This window comes from Sturnira hondurensis, unplaced genomic scaffold (genome assembly GCF_014824575.4).
Source record: "Sturnira hondurensis isolate 20B ecotype Veracruz unplaced genomic scaffold, ASM1482457v3 Scaffold0010128, whole genome shotgun sequence".
Taxonomy (NCBI): Eukaryota; Metazoa; Chordata; class Mammalia; order Chiroptera; family Phyllostomidae; genus Sturnira; species Sturnira hondurensis.
Genome location: NW_028082759.1, coordinates 27359219 through 27379742, shown reverse-complemented (window position 1 = coordinate 27379742; position 20524 = coordinate 27359219). Strand labels below are relative to the sequence as shown.

At 39.3% G+C, this 20524-nt stretch overlaps 1 protein-coding gene and 1 non-coding gene across 3 annotated transcripts in view; both read left to right on the top strand.

Moving 5' to 3' along the window:
* The window catches only part of TOX (thymocyte selection associated high mobility group box), a 310124-nt gene that overhangs the window by 167590 nt on the left and 122010 nt on the right, over positions 1-20524 (top strand). For both annotated transcript variants that reach the window (XM_037058601.1, XM_037058602.1), the window contains exon 3: positions 13659-13901. In XM_037058601.1, the coding sequence (XP_036914496.1) occupies positions 13659-13901 (243 nt within the window). The remainder of the gene's footprint in view (positions 1-13658; positions 13902-20524) is intronic.
* Positions 3518-3649, top strand: LOC118995648 (small nucleolar RNA SNORA72). The gene has a single exon (XR_005068343.1). It is a non-coding gene; the product is annotated as a small nucleolar RNA SNORA72 (small nucleolar RNA).

The following is a 20524-nucleotide window of genomic DNA, read 5'->3' as shown; positions in this document are numbered from 1 at the left end:
TGAGCCAGGGCTACTGTAGATTGGGAATCGAACGGGCACCCTTTAGTTTGTATGCTGGTACTCAATCCACCGAACTACACCAGCTGGGGCAAATCACATTAATTCTTTGACTTTTCTATTTGCAGTGATTTTCAGCCCAGCACTGCAGACATTTAGCTAATCTGGCGCTGCCTGTTACATTCTTCTAGCACTCCTCTGTCTGGTATGAATGCCCCCACACATTAACAAAGGATGCCAGCTCTCCCACCTCCTTAGAAAATCATGTCAAGTACAGGGCTGGAAGAATGAGAGTGACAATGAACTAAGTAATAACAGGAGTTATTCCTACAGTGATACCACGTTGCTGTCTGTCATCAGACAGGCAGTGGCTGTGGGACCACGAGGGCTCTCCGAGTCCCTTTCTGTACAATAGTGTATTAAATCTATGAAAATTGTAATGCTTTGAGTTTGCAGGCATATTCACACCTATATCTATATTTTAAATTATTTTTAATTATCTATATTGTCTAATGGGAAAATTTCCTAGGTTCAAGTGTGAACGAGGTATCACAAAACGGCCTGGATAGTATTTCTAAGAGCAGTTTTGAAAAAAAGATTCTTGACTATGGGCCATAAAATTTCCATGATCACGACATAAATTTGAACTATAAATTAGATCAATTACTTTTAGATTGGTTCCTTTGGGCAGAAATTTCAGGCGTAAAGTCAACTTGACTTTCTGACCATTGACCCGATAAAATGGCAAAGCTGCCATGCTTCGAGTAATCTAGTGAGTCCAACAAAGTCTGGCATCTTAACAAGCCCAAACTAGTTACGCAAACCAGTCTTCAGTGCCACATTCAAATGATTACTCTTCGCAGTCCCGGAGGCATTCATTACAGACGAAATTGCTCTCGCTGCCTTGCATACAAGCTGAGTTTTCAATGGGAAATGAAAGGATGCCTGGAAAAATAGGCCACCTAATTAAGTTAAACTACTCTAGCATTTGGCTTGACATCTTCATTACTCAAAATTAAAAAGATGCTTCACTTGAGCACACAAGTTACTATTGTTTATGTTGTTTTCTTCCTAAATTGGCTTCTTACATGGAAGTCTGTTTTTCAGAATTATATCTTGAAATAGCTCACATATTTCTTACAGTTTATAAAAATGTCTTAATCGCGGTATGGATACTGAGTATGGGCACCATACAAACATACATCTTCGGGCTCTTGATAGTCAAACATACATCAGTCTTTCTGCATATTTTCTTGATTATTTACATATTGGTGTGGTTGAACTTTTCAGACGATTCTTTACTGGAGTCTTCATTATTTATTATTTTTTAGTTGGTTTTGGACTCTGTTAGCCATGAATGATCATTTAACATGAGAACTATGAATTCTTCAGAAAACATTTAAGTCGACCATAAATTCTAAACCGAAATTCATTTGTCCAGCAGAAGTGTTTTACATCAACCTCTCGAAGGGAGCTATTTTGGGAACGTTTTACAACGTAAACACATGTAGAGCACACCATGCACTGATTGCCAGTTCCTACTCATTGACACTAATGAGGCTGCTGACAGGTTAAATGTTGTGTATCATATATATTTCCAAGCTGTGGGATTTGTGAATATAAGACTCATTTTTTATTTCAGAAAATGAATGTTTGTTGCTGAGTATGCTCAAGAATTTTATTATAATTGTCTACTAGTAGGTTTTTCAAGCATTGGGGGAAAAATTTCAGTGATAAAAATTATGCAAATACCTGGATGGAACAGCATTGGGCCTAAAAACAGATGCAAACCAGGTTCTCAAAGCACCAGGCTCCATTTGGAGGGCCATTGGCTCAGCGGGCAACTGTCACGCGGCACCAGGACCTTCAGGCGCTGGGAGGAGGCGCTGGGGCTCCAGGGCACAGCCCGGCCACTTCACAGCTGCCGTTGGCATTTTGAAAGCAGTCCTTCAGCTTATTCAGAAGCTGAAGATTTTGTTTTACTTTAGCACATGGACAATTATGAAAAATTAAGTGATCCCCCTGTTAAGTTTTGCAAGGTATAACACATTATAGATTTTTCCCTGTCTTCCCAGTTATTATAATAAATCTGTCACTAAAGAATGTCAAAAATAAAATACTGTTTAACTTTAAGATAGTGATATGTTGAACAATGTCATCTGTCTCCATTTCCGAAACACTTAAAGGTTATACTAAAGAAACCTTCCAATTTTAATATGCCAATATATCAAGTAAAAGCGACTTTGCCCATTTTTACTGTACGAACACTGAGGTTTGGAAAGGCTGAGGCTTTTTCCACCCCCTTGCACCTCTTCTGGGGCCTCTCTCTTCAGTGCTCTTCTGCCACCCAAACACCGGTACAGAGGTGTCAGGTTTCCCTCCACAGTTTCCATTCCTCGGTTTGGGAGCAGACTGAGGTAGACTTCCCAGAAACACAAAGAAGGTTTCAGTTTAATCTTCATTTATGTCTGTTCGCCACCCCCCCTTCCCAGTATTTTTTCTGATCTATGTTATTTCACAGTTTGGATATAAAAATTTATACCTACAACCCTAATGGTTTGAACGTAATTGATGACTGTCTTGAAAAATGTTCTCTATACAGTCCTTGCTGTTTATAAGTTATGATGATTGATGCTTTCACTAGCAGTCAAACAAGTAACTTCTGAGTCCTAGCATCAAACTGTTCAAACAGTAGGTATAGCCTGCTCTGAAACTCAGGAGGGCTCTGATGACCACGATCTGAGACCAATGATGAAGGCTTCCCTGTGTGCAGATTGGCTTTCTGGCATTTCAGGAGAAGCTCCCCACCCTCAAGAAGGGCTGAACTCACTACTGTGAGTTATTTTCTGGATTCACAAAGTGAGTGGCCTTAGAGCAATAGTGGTTGGGGACAAAGGACAGGCAGTGGGATCACAGGTGTGAGGCAAAGCCAGTAGCCCTGGATAGAAATTGCATTGGTGGAGGGCAGTCTGGACTGCCAGACTCATTTGTATTGTGAGCATCCAGCTGTTTGTTTCTTATCCTCTGACTTCAGTTAAACTTCTTGCTTGTCAACATAACGATACGTTTTAGTAGAGAGTTTCTGCTTGGCTGGAAGTTTACATTAGACCTCCTCTACCCACAGTGTAATAAATGAATTAGATCTATAATGATAATAATAGCTGTCAGTTGACAGCTACTTCTGTTTGGCAAGGAACTAATCAAAGGCTTTGCATACATTATCTCAATCCTTAGAGTAATTCAGCAAGGATGAGAGAGGTTAGAATGATGGGTAAAAAATCCACAAAATAGTAAATATCAAAGTTAGGCCTGGAAAGGCCTCACGCCCACATCACAACCCATCCTTGGTCAGCTAGGCTTTATTTTATTCTAGAATGTTGACATCCCAACCTCAACCAACCCTTGTTAGTACTGAAATAACTACAATGTGTGAACATGTGTGCAAGTACTGTGAAAGCATGAGGTTGATCCAAGTGAAATTGCAGATATAAGATCATCTTTTACCTGCAAAAGCAGCAATCTTCGAATGTTCTCACTGTTCTGATTTTGTAATAATCAGGGCAGGCTAACCATTCTCTGGGTTAAGACCATGCATGTGTCCCCAGACCTAGTTCCTTCCCTAGTTCTGGTTTTAGGAATGCTGATGATAAAAACTCAGGAAAAAAAAAAAGCAGCAATCTTATATCTGTCCAAACACACATAAAAGGCTGTGCAACGTGAGGTTTTTCTTTGCTGTTCCTGGCTTCTTTTACCCAGACCAGCGATTCCTTGCTTCTCCTCCTGTCCAGCCTTTTCTACACCTTTGCCACCGCTGCTGGCCTGTTGCCTCTGGTTCTCCTGTCAGGGTTCAGGACTTCTCCCACCAACAGCACTTCCAACCTGCAGAAGGAAAACAAGGCTCAGGCGGGATTTCCAGAGAAGACACTCACCCTTCCTGCTGTTCTTCCCCAGGGACCCAACTTCCGGGTAACTCAGGGATAATGGGTTGCATCTTCATCAAACAGGAAATTCTCTCCAATTGGTCAACACTTTATTTTTCTTCCATGGACCCATCTTCAGCTCTGCTTCGTTGTAAGCTTTCTTTGCCGCAAAGACTTTAGAAAGTAAGATGATCATCATGTATCTAAGCACCCACTTGTAGTGAGTCCCTGCTAACTGTTCCACAGTAGGAATTGCACATTGGAGTACAAACAGGGGCCTCTCTTTCCTTGTTCTGTTCTTCGTTTGAGGGAGGAGCCAAACCAGGGGCTCAGGATATCTGCTTAGGTCTCCTCCTCAGCCGATCTGTCTGCGTTGTGACGAATGTGAGGTTATATAGCCAACATTTACTGATTTCTACACAATAGTCAAAATAACAACAATGGCCATGAACAGAAATAGCATGTATTTTTCACTTTACTTTTAAATTATGTACAAAAAACCAGGCCAACACTGAATGTTCAGCTCTGTGTTGTCTACCTGCATGCGATTTAGCAAATAGAACCCGACCATACGGAAAAATCAATTTCACTCAGGTTTTTGAAAAAAGAACATTTATTAAAGCTCAAAGGCCATGAGTATTTTTAAATAGTATATTGAAACCCAAGGCATTTTATCTGATTATTAAATATAAAAAACAACTTTGTAATGATACTATGGGTTTCCCCTCTCCCCATCTAGTCCTTTAAATACAAGAAAGTCATTTATCCTCTCAGGGCCTCAGTTTTCTCATCTGTGAAGTGGGGGCATATTCATATTCCCTGAGGTCTTCTCTTGAGTGAGTGTTCTGTGATTCCACTGGTCATAAATACAGTACTTTAAAACATTATCTCAAAGAAAATATATGTAAGGTTTTTATCATAGTGTGCTTCTTAACAGAGAATAACCAGAGATGCCTTCAATATTTGATAATGAGAAACCGGTGGAATAATTTGTAGGACAGGCACACAATGGCATAATATTCAACCATTTAGACAATAATGTAGTGATATTAATTGACATAAAAATATTCATAATCTACTTAAATGATCAGATTAAATTATACGATGGTATAATAATAATGTAGTTATCACTTACTGATTCTCTTATGAGCCACTCTATTACTCAAATTAGCTGTATTACCTCATTTAATCCTGATATGCCCTTAATGAATTGAATACTATTAACATCTTTATTTTATAGATTTGAGAACTAAGGCTTAGAGGAATTAAGTAACCACATATACTAAGAGATGAGCTGAGGTTTGCAAGTAGCTTTTTTAGATCTATGTTGCATTTTTACTTTTAAAAAATACAATAATAATAATAATAAAGTAAAAAAACAAAAGCCCAAAACAAAAAAGAAAAACAAACTTAAGAAGTCTTAAAAGGTACACATAAACTGTGCTTTTCATGCAAAAAGTATGCACTTTTTTGTGAATTAAGCACACACTTGAGCTGAATTAAGAGTGATTGTTTTCACGTATAAGTTCTTTATTATTTTCTGGTTAATGTGGAGTATTTATAAAATAAAACAAAAATGTATAAAACCAAATCTCAGAATATAGGAACTGAATATGGGCATTGAAAGCATCTTAAAAACTAAAAAACGTATAAACTGCATTTGTACATAAAATGATACATCAAACAATTAAATTGGAATGTTTTCATCGTCCCCTTTAAACTCTGTGCAGTGATGACCTGTTACCAGAAGGACATACCTGGGCCCCATTAGGGTTCCAGAAGTGGCTCCTGCACCTCAGCCTCCTCTCCCTAACCCTCCATGTGTGGGTTACGGGTCGTGGGGGGAGTACATTATTTGTTTCATCCCCTTCTTTGAGCCAGAGAAAAAGAGGCCCTTATAACAACTGCAGAGAACACTTGGCTTTAAAAATATTCCCTAAAAATACAACTCGTACACTCATGTAGACCCTCAAACAATCCTGAGGGGGGAAAAGTCTGTTCCCCATTTCAGTATCATTAATGAATTATGACAGGAGAAATGAGTATATGTAAATGTTAAGGACTTTTCTGGAAGTCCCTGGGGAGCGGGCCCTGGCAGCAGTCATGATTCACAGAGAAGTGATAGACTGTCCCGCCCCACCCACCCCTGAGCTAAGCATGCTGGGATTGCCAAGATACCCCTGCATCCTCAAAGCTGCAGCTCCTTAGTCGCACCACAAGGGTCCAAGTTTACCCAATCCTAGCCTCAGGAAGAGCCAATATCAGACATTCTGTGGGGTGGCATCAAATTGACCTTGTTTTCTGGTCTCATTCAGCCTTTGGACCAGGTACAGTAGAGGCTTGCTTTGGGCCTGGTACCCCAGAGATTTTTTTCGACTGGTGGAGCCAATCTTGCCCTTAAAGTTTTCTTGAAGATTAAGAACCTGACCTTGCTGTTGAACCTCCTTGCTTCATTGTCCAGAGTCCTTCATTCGTCAGTTTTGTGGTCCTTCCTTCATCACTAATTGCATCTTGGCAGGGGTGTCTGATTTTTGGGCCCTGTTCTCTGGGTGAATCTGCTGAGAACAATCTCTGCAGCATCCCAGCTTCAAGTAATTCCTCTTTTATTTACGCTCTGATATCACTAAGCCTCACACTTGGAACAGGCTACTTGTTGGGAGCCTAATGACTCGTATCTCTTCTAATTCACTCCCTTTGTAACAAACTGCATCTTACAGTCTTTCGTATCACAAATCACACTCTGCTGAAGGCCTTACACACAGTAGGTGCACAACAAAGGCTTCTATGGAGAGTGAGGCAGTCATTCCCTTTTACTCAGTACCAGTTACAGAAACTAATGAGCACAAATCAAATAAGTGCACTGTCTACCAAATATTGTATTTTGATAACTGTTGCTTGAAAAATGAGTACATTGTGGGATTTTAAATGAAGATGATTTATTGCTATTGTCTAGCATGTGAAGAAAGACAAAAAACTGTTTGCAGGATCATTGGCTTGAGCACATCAATGGCACTGTTGGACAATTCTTGCTGAGTGTTAAGATGATTTATGTAACAGACTGAAGCTCTCCACAGTCATACATTATAGTCTCAAGCTATCAGCCCCTGTTCATGCAGAGACAAAAGAATGTAAAAACTACCTCCTTCGAATGTCTCCTCAAAGAAATAGGAGATAATGTGGATGCTGTTTAAACTCTTTTGCGAGAAATCAGCATTACATGCAATATCTTCACTTCTGAAAACATGCAGAGTCAGATTATGATTTTTCTAATAAACTGCTCAGTTTGCTTTTTATTCAGTTATTTGAATTATACTACAGGAATTTTTCCTAATAGAAGATGAGACGTGTTTAAACACTGGCATTTTGCTATCCTGACCTTTCAGGAATTATATTACAGATTAAAAATTAAGGCATTCTCTATGCGTTTGATGGCATTGCTATTTATTTATCTTTCAAATAAAGAGCTATATGAGAAACATATTTTACAGTGTTATAACTATAGCCATATATTTAGTGTATGCATGATTGCATGAAACCATCGCATAATTTAAAGATACGTACAAGATGGTATTTTTGAAATTCTTCTGAGTTATGGGGCTTCTTGCCACCAAAGAGTGAGTGCTGTATATAATGATTGCAATATGTGGACAGTGACCCACAAATGCTAAGGTTCATCTGGTGGAGAAACTAGATTTTAAGAAGAGAAGAAAAGGCAAAGGCCAGAAGAGACTTCCCATTTACTGTTCCTGGTCAGCCTATATTAACACTCTCTCTAGAAAGTATGATAACAAGAATTCTCTGTAGTCAAAAGAAAAATCAGCCTAATTAACATCCCACTTCCAGATGTAATAACGTCGCCTAAGAATAATGAAATAAGAACAAGCTCTAGCCAAAGGCAATGTGGATTGCAGAAGGAGACAGTCATGTAAACAGGATCCACAGGTCATAGAATATGTAGAGCAATATGATGAAAAAGGAATGTGAGTGAGTAATTACGCAGACAGGGAAAAGGAGGTCTTCCAGAGATCAGGTGAGAAATGTGCTCTGCTTTTTCACTGCAGGGGAGCCTGGGGAAGGCTGGACGTGGGGAAGGACAATGGCATTTTTCAAACGGCTGGAAAAGCTCCCAAACAGATCAAATCAAAGTACATCGGAAGGATGCTCTGTTACTTTTCCTAACCCCAATTCTTGATTCTAGTCTGAGCAAGAATCCATTTCATTAGCGTTCTGACCTTGCTGAGAATCTCCCAGGGAAGGTCGCCTTTCTGGGGACACAAGACAGTGTGTTAGAAACTACTCATACAGTTTTTGTTATGAACTAAGACACTGAAATTCTGGTTCCAAATTCCTTTGTCTTTTGCCTGGGTCAAAAGGCAAGTAAGCGGGGCCGTCAGGTGCTGATCAGCCTGGGTTACGGGCCTGCTAGCAGAATTCTCCTTAAAAGAAGTTATGGCACTTGGAACATGAGGTCATTGTCACCTTTCACCTGTACACCATCTTCCACTCTCTTTTTATTCTTTGATTTCAAAAATACAATTTAATTTTCTTAAAATAAAGGAGAAATTTTATCCTAGCTATTTATGGGGAGCAGTTAGATGAATATATTATGTATAAATGGGACTACACTTTTTCAGTGTGAGGTCTGATCAGTGCAAAATACACTGAAATTCCTTTACAATGATGTCTGAATTCTTCCTTCTACTGTCCACAGCCATTGGTTTCCTTGGCTATGATCCCATTGGTGGTATACACAAATGCACTTAACAGTAACTGCAGCTATGCTAAAGCTGCCGTTTGCGAAAACTTTCTTTGTGGCAGATGAGATTACTGGGCTTTTACCCATCTCGTATTTTTGTTTTCAGTGCTCATAAGAACCTCACGGAGTAGGTTTTGAAACTTAGGTTCACAAGAAGTAAGACTTCCTCAAGAATTCACACCAATAAACGCCGCAAAGAACCTGGAAACAGCCCCTTTCTGTTGGCCTCCAGAGCCTCAGTTCCCTCTGACATGCTCTGTGGCCATTCTCACCAGTCACTGACGGAGTCGTCATGAGGCCGCTCAACCAGACCCAAATCTGTCTCCTTCTCCTGGAGAAAGATGTAGCACTTTCTAAGCTAAATATGCAAATTCCAATGTTCAGGATTTAAGAAAATTACTTGAAATAGTCACTGAATCTATTATTTGGAACTATAAAAATACTCTTGAGGAAGATGATACTGTATTTTGAAATTGCTAGTTTAATGCTTCCAGCAGTCTCCTTGTAGCCTTGAAAAGTTCATATATTATTTATTCCAGAATTAGCTGAGTATTGTAATAGTACAGCCCATAGCAACCCATGGCCCATGGCCTTTGGCTCCCACTCCCTGGACACACAGAGATACACGGTGTATGGTGTGTCCCAGCACCAGCAATAGGGTGAGACTCTCTTGTGTGAAGGACCAATGAGTAGCTTAAGATCGAGGACAATCTGGTGATACAGAAATAATATAACTTTAAGCTCTTGAAACATTTGAATCCTGCAGTGTCTATGTTTACGAGCAAATCATTTCACATGCTTATTTGTAATTTACCTGTCTTTAACCTGATGAAAATACAAGATAAAATTAAAAGTATTGGCTTGAATTTCATATCGCTATTCCTAAGTACTCTCTCTGCACTTGTGTAGATGGTGACCATTGACTTTTTATCATTCCTTGGGGAACAGGAAAGCTGTATTGCTCCGACTGCTGATAAAAGTCTGATCTCTAGACTGTGGTAGTTAAAGGCACTATAAAGGACGATGAGGAAGACGATACCATTTTCAGCGTCCAGACCTGTTCTCCTCCAGTATTCAACACTGGAATCTAGCGCCATAGATCCTTAGGGCATGGATGGACTCCTTGGTGGTCATTAACTCAGATAAAAACAAAAAACTAAAACATAAAAACATAGTTTTGCCTTTCATGGGTATGTTTGGTCCCAAGTAAGTTGGAATATGAAAGAACCTTCAAACTCCTGGCCTCACTGAGACGTGAAGAAGGAAAATAAGCCCAAGTCAGAAAAGAACCCTAAGTCAGAAGATGAGTGTGGAAGGCCCACTGTGTCAGCTAAGGGTGGTTTTAACAGAGGGATCCTTCCCTGACCACTCGGCCTCAGGTCTCATCACAACACCAGTGTTCCTGTTTGTATGATCAGAGTACCCTCCCATGCCCTCTCTGCCCACTTGTCTAATTAGAGCCTTACTAATGGCTAGTCACGGGTCACCAGACGTGCTGTCCCCAAGAGATCTTGGTGTGGAACCAAGGTTTCCACCAGGTCCTTAGCTGGCGTTGTACCTGCAGTGGGGATTAGGTTCTGACAACTGCTGAGAGCCAAAAGGAGCTAAACCCACCTTTAGAAATCCTCTGGGACCCTCATGTCACTACAGGATGGTGGGCACAAGTCATTTGGGGGGATGTATCAAAAGCCGGAGAGGAATACTAAACTACCCTGCCCCAGCCTTCTTAGGGCTGCTTCAATCTTGACATCTCTAAGAGGATATTTTTTGCTTCCTGACAAACTGAGGGATTGATGCTACTTACCATGTTGTGAACTGGCCAGTGCAAAGACTTGGAAATACAAGATACGTTTTCTAGCCCGTGAAACAACACTCCATGCCTTTGAAGAGTCATTTTAGCACTCATTCTTTTATATATGCATTCATTCTGTGATTTGTTTGTTAATTCATTCAACAGACATTGAACCAGGCAGCTTCATAAGGAATAAGAGAAAATATTGAATCATGTCTTATCTAATACATCCCCTCAAAATTGCAAATTGTCTCTAATCTATAATTTACTATTGTTAAGTAAAACTTCTATCAAGTCTTTAAATTTTAAAATAAAGGTGCTGTGCCATAGAAATCAATGTTGAGGAACTAGCAGTTAGTCTGGTGTTGAAGTTGATGTAAATTATCTGACACTTTGACATTTATGCAATCGCCAGGATACTTTTATATGGCATCATTTACACTGTAGTAGGCTCACAGCATGTAACCGCATCATGTCTCTTAATGTAAAGAACAGAAACTACTAGGTAACCTTTTGTGAAAATTCATAGAGGAGGGCAAAGGGGGGAAATTGGGGCAACTATAATAGAACAACAATAAAATATTTTTAAAACAATTCTTGATCCACATAACTACCCATTACCGGTTAAGTTGTGGTATCTGTGGTTTTGGTATATAAGTGCATGGGTTGCATAACATTAGTGTATAGTTACGTGAAAATAAACCATATAGCTTAGTTAAAGTGCAGTACAATCATTCCCACTGAATGTAAAGTGATACCAATTAAACCTTCCTTCGGAACACCACAAATGAAGATTTAACTACTGGAGAAATTCTAGAATGTGAAATTCTTGTATACCACAGGTAGAATATCCCTGGATATTTTCAGAGGCTTAATGACATTTGTAAAATTAAAAACATCTTTCTCCTTTATTGCTGGCATTAACTGTGCCTTATCCAGGAAAGTTGATAATATACCAATTAACTTCTTAAAATATGAATATCAATGAATTTAACCTTTGATATGTTGACAAAAAGCAAATTATTGTTTCTTGTGCTCGCATAAGTGTTTTGTGTTAGTGAGTGAGCATTAGGGTGGAATTGGGATAAGGAAAGACCTGATATTAATTTTAATGCTAATTCTTAAATGAAGAAGTTTTGTTCATCAGAAACAGTTGATTGGCAACTTTGTGTCATTCTCCCTAATAAAAGAGTAGCAAGTAAAATACTTAAGTATCACAAGAATGAGAATCGACTTCTGCCTTCATACATTCACCCGTCATATGTACTGAGCTGATTATTTATCAGTTGAGTGTAAGTTATTGAACTTCTGCATCTTAATTTTCTCTTCAGGAAATCGGGGCAATAGAAGCTACACAAAGGATTATTGTAAGGAGTAAATGAGGACATAGCCAAGGACTCAACACAGTGCTTTATATGGATTCCGCGTTAATAGACAGGCTTCCTCTCTCTTCTGCCTCCCCATTTCACAACCTTTATGCTCCTTCCTCTGTGAATACTTTTACCAGGACCGATGGTTTAAATCTATAAGACACGCGATCTAAAATGTATGACACAAGTGAGACTTTACTCAAACTTGTAACTTTGATACAGAGCACTAGTATGTTTTTCAGATGAGAGGTATATACTGTAAACAGTGTAATTTAGCAAGTGATGATTGAACTTTTAGAGCTGGTGATTTCTTTTTTAGCAGAACTTTAGATATTGAAGAGAATCAACTCTTTCTTTCCTATACCCCCAGTCTCTAACCTACTCGTGCCTCTCTGTGACCAGGTCTCAATTCCAGATGTCCCAAGTAACTCTTCATTTCATCATTCCTTTGGACAGCACCTAAACAAATACATCAAAAGTTGTACAACATTTAGCAAGTGCAACTTGAAGATTTTCATTCTGTTAGACAAATAGACGCCATCTGGAAAAAATAACCCCAGGCACTTGGACACAGGAGCGTGAAGCTTATTGGCTGAACACCCAATGAATACCTTACACTACTTTCTTTGGCTCCTACCCTCTGCCTGCTCATTTCAAATCTTGCACACTTCAGCAGGCGCTGTGCTGTGAGACAAACGAGTCCTTGTTACCCACGCACTCAAACCCTATGAAGACTCGCTTAATTTGAAAGACAGGCTTTGCAAAAATTACCTGCATCGAAATTGTTTCCTTTCATACTAGGACACTTGCTCTGTAAAGAACTGCTAAATAGCACTGTGTCTTGACATTAATTGATAGCAATGTTTTATTATTCAGTTTCTCAAATTATCCTGCAGCAAACATTTTCAGTGTTTACTGTGTTCCATTTTTAAACAGGAGTTTCCTCATGTAATCTTCCCTTCCTTCTTTGCTCCCTCCCCTCCTCTTTCATCTAAAGCTACTTTCTAAGAGAAAAAGTCCCACATATGGTGTTACTCATTTTACTGATTGACTTCTATTTCTAAATTCATATTATAATAATCAGCATTAATTTTGTGTCTCACAATTGGCTGAACCGAATGTATTTACAATGCCTGTGATGTTATTTATTAAAACTAAACATTAATTTTTATAAATTAAGTAAACTTGACTAATCAGACATCAAGAAAACACTTTTCATTTTGATGATATAATTGTTGCGATAAAAACAGCTTTTGGTGGCTTCTTTTTCATGTATCAGACTTTCTGTGCAACCACCCTATGCAACATGCTTTAACTTATTTCTTTTAACTAATTACTTTCCTTTTGTCAGAGCGAGCATGTAGCTTTTCAAAACCCAAAGCCAATTGCCCTGGAACTTCTGGAATTCATTTTATTACATCTCATGATCTGAACAGTAGGGAGTCCTATGAAACATGTTTGATCAAACATTAACTTTATAAATTGCCTTCCTTCCCCACAATTCCCATGAAAAAGGTATTCCGCTAGATTAAAACTCTGGAAAATTTTAATGGGACTTTTGAAATCTGTTTGAGTTCTTGGAAAAAAAAATATAACTGCCTAATGGAAGCACTCTTTGTATGAGAAGTGGATATGCCTTTGAGGCAATTTTCTCCATGCATAATAGTGAAAATTGCAGCAGGATAATCTGAGTGTTTGAAATGTCATTGCCAAATCCATAATGCTGCTAGCAGTAACACCTGGGGAGGGCATGTGTGTTCATTCAGGATGAGAAAGAAGAAGCGGACGTCGGGGTGCAGTAATCTCACTGTGTGTCTTTGCAGGCCTACCCTGGTCCAAGCCTGGAAAGTGAAGACTTCAACATCCCACCTATCACCCCTCCTTCCCTCCCCGACCACTCGCTGGTGCACCTGAATGAAGTGGAGACTGGGTACCACTCCCTCTGTCACCCAATGAACCACAATGGCCTGCTACCATTTCATCCTCAGAACATGGACCTGCCTGAAATCACCGTGTCCAACATGCTGGGGCAGGACGGGGCACTGCTGACCAACTCCATTTCCGTGGTAAGAATCAGGTTCCCAGTATGCGGTGGGGAGCGAGAGACCCAGTGGGAGCAAGGCGGGACTTAAAGCAAGCAGCTTTCAAATGTAATAATGCAGCCTACTGAGAGCTAGAAATAACATGAAAGCTATGGAAAACGTTCTCCATAAGTCCTGTAAAATCCTGAGGCACTCTTTCATTTTCTGTTTAAGTCTAAGCCAAATCAATTAATGACATTTAATTACACATGTTTATAAATCAAAGTACTAAATACTGTTTGACACTGACTGTTGTCTTATAAAGCCCAACTGTCTTACTAGTTTTCAGGTGAGAAGTTATCTTTAAAGGTGTTACCTCTCAGGTTGTGTGGGGTTCCTCACCATGAGCCAAGGTTTTCATGTCCTCTGAACAGGAATCGATATTAAACTTGGTTTCTTCCCTACTTTCCACTCTCCAACTCCACAGATTTATATAATAGGAAAACCAGAACACAATTTTCATTTTTATTTTGGAAGTATATAAAGCTTATGATCAAAATGCATCTTCATGAATGTGTTCCAGTGTATTGGGCTTCTTGGTCTCAGAATCCTCTAATGTTCTCTACTTCTCAGATTTCATGGGGTTGGACACCATCAAGAAAACTAGCAAAAATTAAATTGCCAGCCCCTACCCAGAGAATCCAGGGGGTCTGTGTTTTTAACGAGCATTCCTGACTTATAAAATCTTTCCTTCTGATTTTATGTCATCTAAAAACAATTTCTCTGTCTATATCACAGTGGTGACACATGTTTTCAGTAGGATGTGGCTGAGGGCAGAGCTTTGTACCATGTTATAAAACTCTCCCCAGGGCTGACAGTGACTTTGAACCAGCACCCTTTGGTTTCCATTCTTCAGTCACTTAACAACTACATTGTCATTTTTGTAAATCTCTGAACAGTGCTGTCATATTCATAATGAACAAACTTATTAACTTGTTTATTTTATATTGTTTCTGATAGGAAAGTATTTTATATTATCACTTATCTCAGTCATTTGGGGAGGCACTTGACTGACTTCACAAGAAGGTTTTTCTGTTAATCACCAACAGAAAGGGAGTGTGTGAAGGAGAGTTGAAAGAACCCCCCCCAGTAGTGTTTTAGGGAATGAAGCCCAGAGCCTAATGCCTGATGGTGTAGGATTTTACTAAGAACTGGCAGCTGACTGGTCAGCCAAGAGCGAGAACGCATTCACAGTACTGGCAGTGGGAGAAAGCTCAGCTCTATTGCCACAGTATTTTATATTATATTTGCGTGTCTAGATTTCTCTTAAGAATAGTAACTATGACTTCATTAAGCAGACAATGGATTTTTAACAAACATATTAAATGTCTAAATCTGAATAATGTACTTTAAAGTAGTCACCTTGAAAAATCACAGAAAAAGTAGTCTTTGGGGCTAAGCCTTTAGACTCAGTTCATGGGTCAGTAGGCACCAGGGTTATGACTCTGTAGGCACCCTCATTCACTAAGGAGAGGAAGAGAGCACACAGGGTATAAAAGTACCAATTTTGTCCCCTATGCTCCTTCCTCACAGGGTGAATGGAATTGGGCCATAGGTGGGATGACAAGATGCTCAATTACGTAGTTTTAGACCCTAAGCCTTTTATATAATTTGCCATTCCCAGGACCCTCTAATTTACTCTTTAAGAGGTGTGTGTGCAACTTTAATAAATATGCATCTGGGCCTTTCCCAGGTTTGCCATTCATGGCAATCACTCCATTCTGAAATGAAGCTCAGGACTGGACCTAGTCACACAGTGAAACGCGCCGTCTTCCAGACCCTTCTTCACTGTCCTCCCCTCTTAACCCCCCAGCAGTTTCAGTTCATCCACGTCTCATTATGCTGTGTCCACCCAACTGAATGCCCCAAACTAAACTTATATATTTTCCCTTTATCATAGTATTTCCCTTGGAACTTCTAACACTTCACAAGGCAGAGGGCCTGATTGGCCTATGCTAAAGGATGGATCTCCAGCTTGCTATTCAGCTCTTGACATGGAGACTCTAGCAGGGATTTTCATTGGATGGCGAACCTTCCCAGGACCTCTCAAACCACATTCTGAAGTGGGCACCTGCTTTGCCTACTAACAGTAATGATCCTAGCACTTGATGCTGTAAGTGAAAGGCTTCCCCAGCTGATAATACAAGTCTCAGTGAGACTGGAGAGGCTCCAGCCCTGTCCAATATAACTCTCAGTGATAATGGCTTTTCCATTGTCCATACCGTGCAATAACGGTAGTCACTGGCTCTTGAGTGTTTTAAATATGGCCAGTGAGAATGAAAGGCTAATTTTTGTTTTATTACATTTTAATTATTTTTAAAATAGTTATATATACCCAGTAGCTACTATGTTGAACACCATACAACTAGTTAATAATGTTGATTCTAACATTAAATCCTTATTAAACCCATTTTTCAAGCCAGAGTAGTTGTAGAGACAGATTTGGAGATTAAATTTATTGTAAGAATCCTGTTTTAAGGCTTTGATCCTTCGCTGGATTCCGGAAGCCAGAGTTTGATGTGTTATAAGGTTGCAATCTAGAGTTGGAGGGGTCAGCTTTACTAGAGTCTACTAATTCCTTTGCGAAACGGAGAGCCTTTTCACTCCTTATTTTGAGCTCTCATGTGTCTAGAAAGCCATCCCTTAGTGTGTACATTTTAAGTGCTTACCGTGATCTAAATGTTTGAAAGGGCTCAAATGACTGATAAAACAGGGTTACTGGCCTTTTTAAAAAAATATATTTTATTGATTATACCATTACAGTTGTTCTATTCCCCCCTTTCATTCCCCTCCACCCTGCACACTCCCTCCCCCACCATTCTCCCCCCCCTTAGTTTATAACCACATGTCTCAAGTTCTTTAGATTCTATATTTTCCCCACTATTCTCGCCCTCCCCCCTATCTATTTTCTACCTACCATCTATGCTATTTTCTGTGCCTTCTCCCCCCTTCTCCTCCTCCCACTCCCCTGTTGCTAACCCTCCATGTGTTCTTCATTTCTATGGTTCCACTCCTGATCTAGCTGTCCTCTTGGTTTGCTTTTGTTTTAGGTGTGGTTGTTAATAACTGTGAGTTTGCTGTCCTTTCACTGTTCATATTTTTTATCTTCTTTCTCTTAGATAAGTCCCTTTAATATTTCATATAATAAGGGCTTGGTGAAGATGAACTCCTTGAATTTGACCTTATCTGAGAAGCACTTTATCTGTCCTTCCATTCTAAATGAAAGCTTTGCTGGATAGAGCAATCTTGGCTATAGGTCTTTGGATTTCATGACTTGGAATACTTCTTTCCAGCCTGTACTTCTTGCCTGTAAGGTCTCTTTTGAGAAATCCACTGACAGTCTGATGGGAACTCCTTTGTAGGTGACTGTTCCCTTATCTCTTGCTGCTTCTAGGATTCTCTCCTTCATTTTTATCTTGGCTAATGTAATTATGATGTGCCTTGGTGTGTTCCTCTTTGGGTCCAACTTCTTTGGGACTCTCTGAGCTTCCTGGATTTCCTGGAAGTCTATTTCCTTTGCCAGACTAGGGAAGTTCTCCTTTATTATTTCCTCAAATAAGTTTTCCACTCGTGGCTGTTTCTTTCCCCCTTCTGGTACCAGGGTCACTGGCCTTAAGAGCTTCTAAACTACAGGGGAAAAAGTGTGAATACTTTGGAAACAATTAGAATAAGACATGAAGCAATAAGAGAGAGACCAAGCAAAATGCTCAACTTGGTTTTCCTGGTTGTGAACCCCATAGGAATTGCTGGTTGGAAGAGACTACAGTAATCTGGTTTGGGTAGTTTATAAACTTAGTAGAAAAGGTGGGACTATAGTTAGGGTTTGAAAGATGGTTTTGATTTGGACAAATAGAAAAGAGGCATATTGGAGAGCATTTCAAAAGCAAGTTAGATATTTCAAGTTGGGAGGTTTGAACAAAGACTTCAAAAACCAATCAGAATTCTGTGGACTTGATGTGATGGACTCCCAAAAAATGATTGGCTGTTTTAACTCAAGGCAAACGCATTAGGCAAGCAGTGTTATGGGGAAAATATTTTTGGCACTTCCCTGGGCGGATAACAGTGGTTGGAAACAGCAGATGCGGAAAGTCTGAGGAGCCCCTGTCACAACCAGGAGCGGGGTGTTGAGGAGGCACAGAGAGCGGGGACAGTGAGAGCGAAAGATGGGGAGCTAAGCTGTTCTCACATCATTCCCAACTATACATGGATCTAAAGACGAACAACTCTTCATGTCATCGTATTTTACACTTAAAAAGCACTAAGGGATTATTTGCTTTGTAAGGAAGTTTAGGACTATAAAATAGTCTCTTCACAGGTCTTCGTAAAAACTGGCTTAACACTCCTTCGCTGCTTGCTGGTTCCTAATGTGATCACAAACTTTAACAGCCAACTATTGACTAGTTGGCCAGTTGCTGAAATATATGGATGGTGCCCAATTGAGGTCATCAGTGCTCATAGAGACAAGGAAATAATGGCTGCTGAAACCAGGAGGTGAATGCCACCCACCTAGAAATGACAGCACTCTTTCTGCCCTCTTTCTTCAAGGTCACCTACAATATGGGAACAGCCAAGTAGAGCTAACACTTGTAGATTCTACATAATGAACTTGCTGTAAGTTTTGAAATCCTGTGAATACATGCCACTCTAGCTCGATGTATATATAGGATCAACTTCCTTATCCAAAAGCTCTTCAATGTTATTAAAACTGAGCTTTTTGCTGTTAGTATGGTGCCTTCATCTTTGTGTTAATACTTTCACTTGATGGAATTTTAGAATTTGAATGGATCAAAATGGTGAAACTATTTAGGTTCTCATTTAGCTATGACATGTACTTTAGAGGGTATTGTAACATTTAGTATATATGCATCATTATATGCTATATATCATTATTTTTAGAATATAAATTATATTAAAATATAATTGATATTTATAAATTATAAATATAAATTTACAAATATATGGCTTTATATATTTTAAAAGTTATATTTTATAAATAAAATATAAACTCAGAAAATATAATCTTTTCTGAGATTCTATTTTAAAGAGAAATTTCTTGTGTCCTATCCTCAGTGACAATGTAAGTGATACAATGTCACTGATTTTAAGCATTTCCTACCATTGTCTAGTATATTAAATATATATAAACATTTCTTCCACGTGAGAAACCCATATCTGAATGAGTATTGTTACTCCAGTTTCACAAATGGAAAACGGGGGATCAGGGTGGTTTAAGAGACTTGCTCAGTGGCTCGGTAAACACCCCAGCTTCCTTGTTTGAAAAATAAGGGTAATAAGAGTCCTTACCTCATGGGGTTAAATGGATAAGAATTGCTTAGACACATAGACCAATTGGTTGGCACATAGGAAGTATTACATAAGTTTGTTAAATAAAATATGAAAAGCAAGCTTGTACGACTTTTTTGAACAAGTTAAAATGCATGAGAGAGAAGATTTTCCAAAAGAGTTATTTATACTTTAATCCTCAATCTTCTTCAGTCCTGTCAAAGAAAAAAAAAAAGATAGCAATGAGCCTGCTACTAATCAAAGCAAAGAAGTCTCTGCTTTTTACCGAGTGAACTAAGGTGGGGGAGTGCTGGTGGGAGTGGGGATACAGGGCAGAGAGGAATAAAAAGGAGAAAAAATGGAACAACTGTAATAGCATAATCAATAAAATATATTTTAAAAATAAATAAATAAAATGGACATCTTTGGTCTGGATGACATCAGTTCAAATCCTGACACTGCCACTTACCAGCTGTGTGCATTCAACAGCTTACGTAACCTTCCTGTGTCTCTTTTCTTATCAATAAAATTGGTATAATAAGATATTTAATCCCATAATGTTGTGAGCATTAAATTAGTTAACATCTGTAACACAGTGCCTGTCATGTAGTTGGTGATAGACATACTCAGTGAGAATTTCTTCCTAATAAAAAGGTAACCAGGGTAGGATGGCTAGATTGCCTTCTAAAATTTGCCATAAACATATATAGGGGGGAAGCATACTTAGGGTAAACTTTCTTCCTTCCCAAGCTTCCCCTCCCTGCTTCTTTTGTGTATATCCTTGCCTGTGCCATCTTATGGGTTGGTAGTCAGTCGGGACTATGCAAGAAATTAGATTTCTGGCACGTTAAAAAAGATTCTATTTTCTCAAAACCACTATTTTCCAAGACCAGACTATAAAACAAGGTAGAATTTCTATTAGTATATACTATCAAATAAGTGCCAATTAGTTCTGATTCTCTGTGTCCAAGTAAAACAGCTATTTATGATCCAATATGTAAAAGTTCCATTTTCTCAAAATTCCCCTGAGTTGTTTTGATAGTGGGTAATTGATCAGGGAGTGGAACACGGTTATAAGAGCACTGAAATGAGAGTCTAGAAAGCCAGGCCCTGCCTTGGATGAGCTTGTCAGCCTGGGGCAATTCACTTCACCCTGTCTGTAAGCAGCAGGGTTGGGCTAGCTGAGGTGCTCCAAACCGAGGTCCTTGGAGCCCGGGAAAGCTGGGAATCAGCCAGAGAGGCATTGCTCTTACTCATCTCACTTGTTCACACTTCTTGTAAAATGTCCCTTGAACAAAGAATTCTGCCCCCCAAGAAGATGGAAA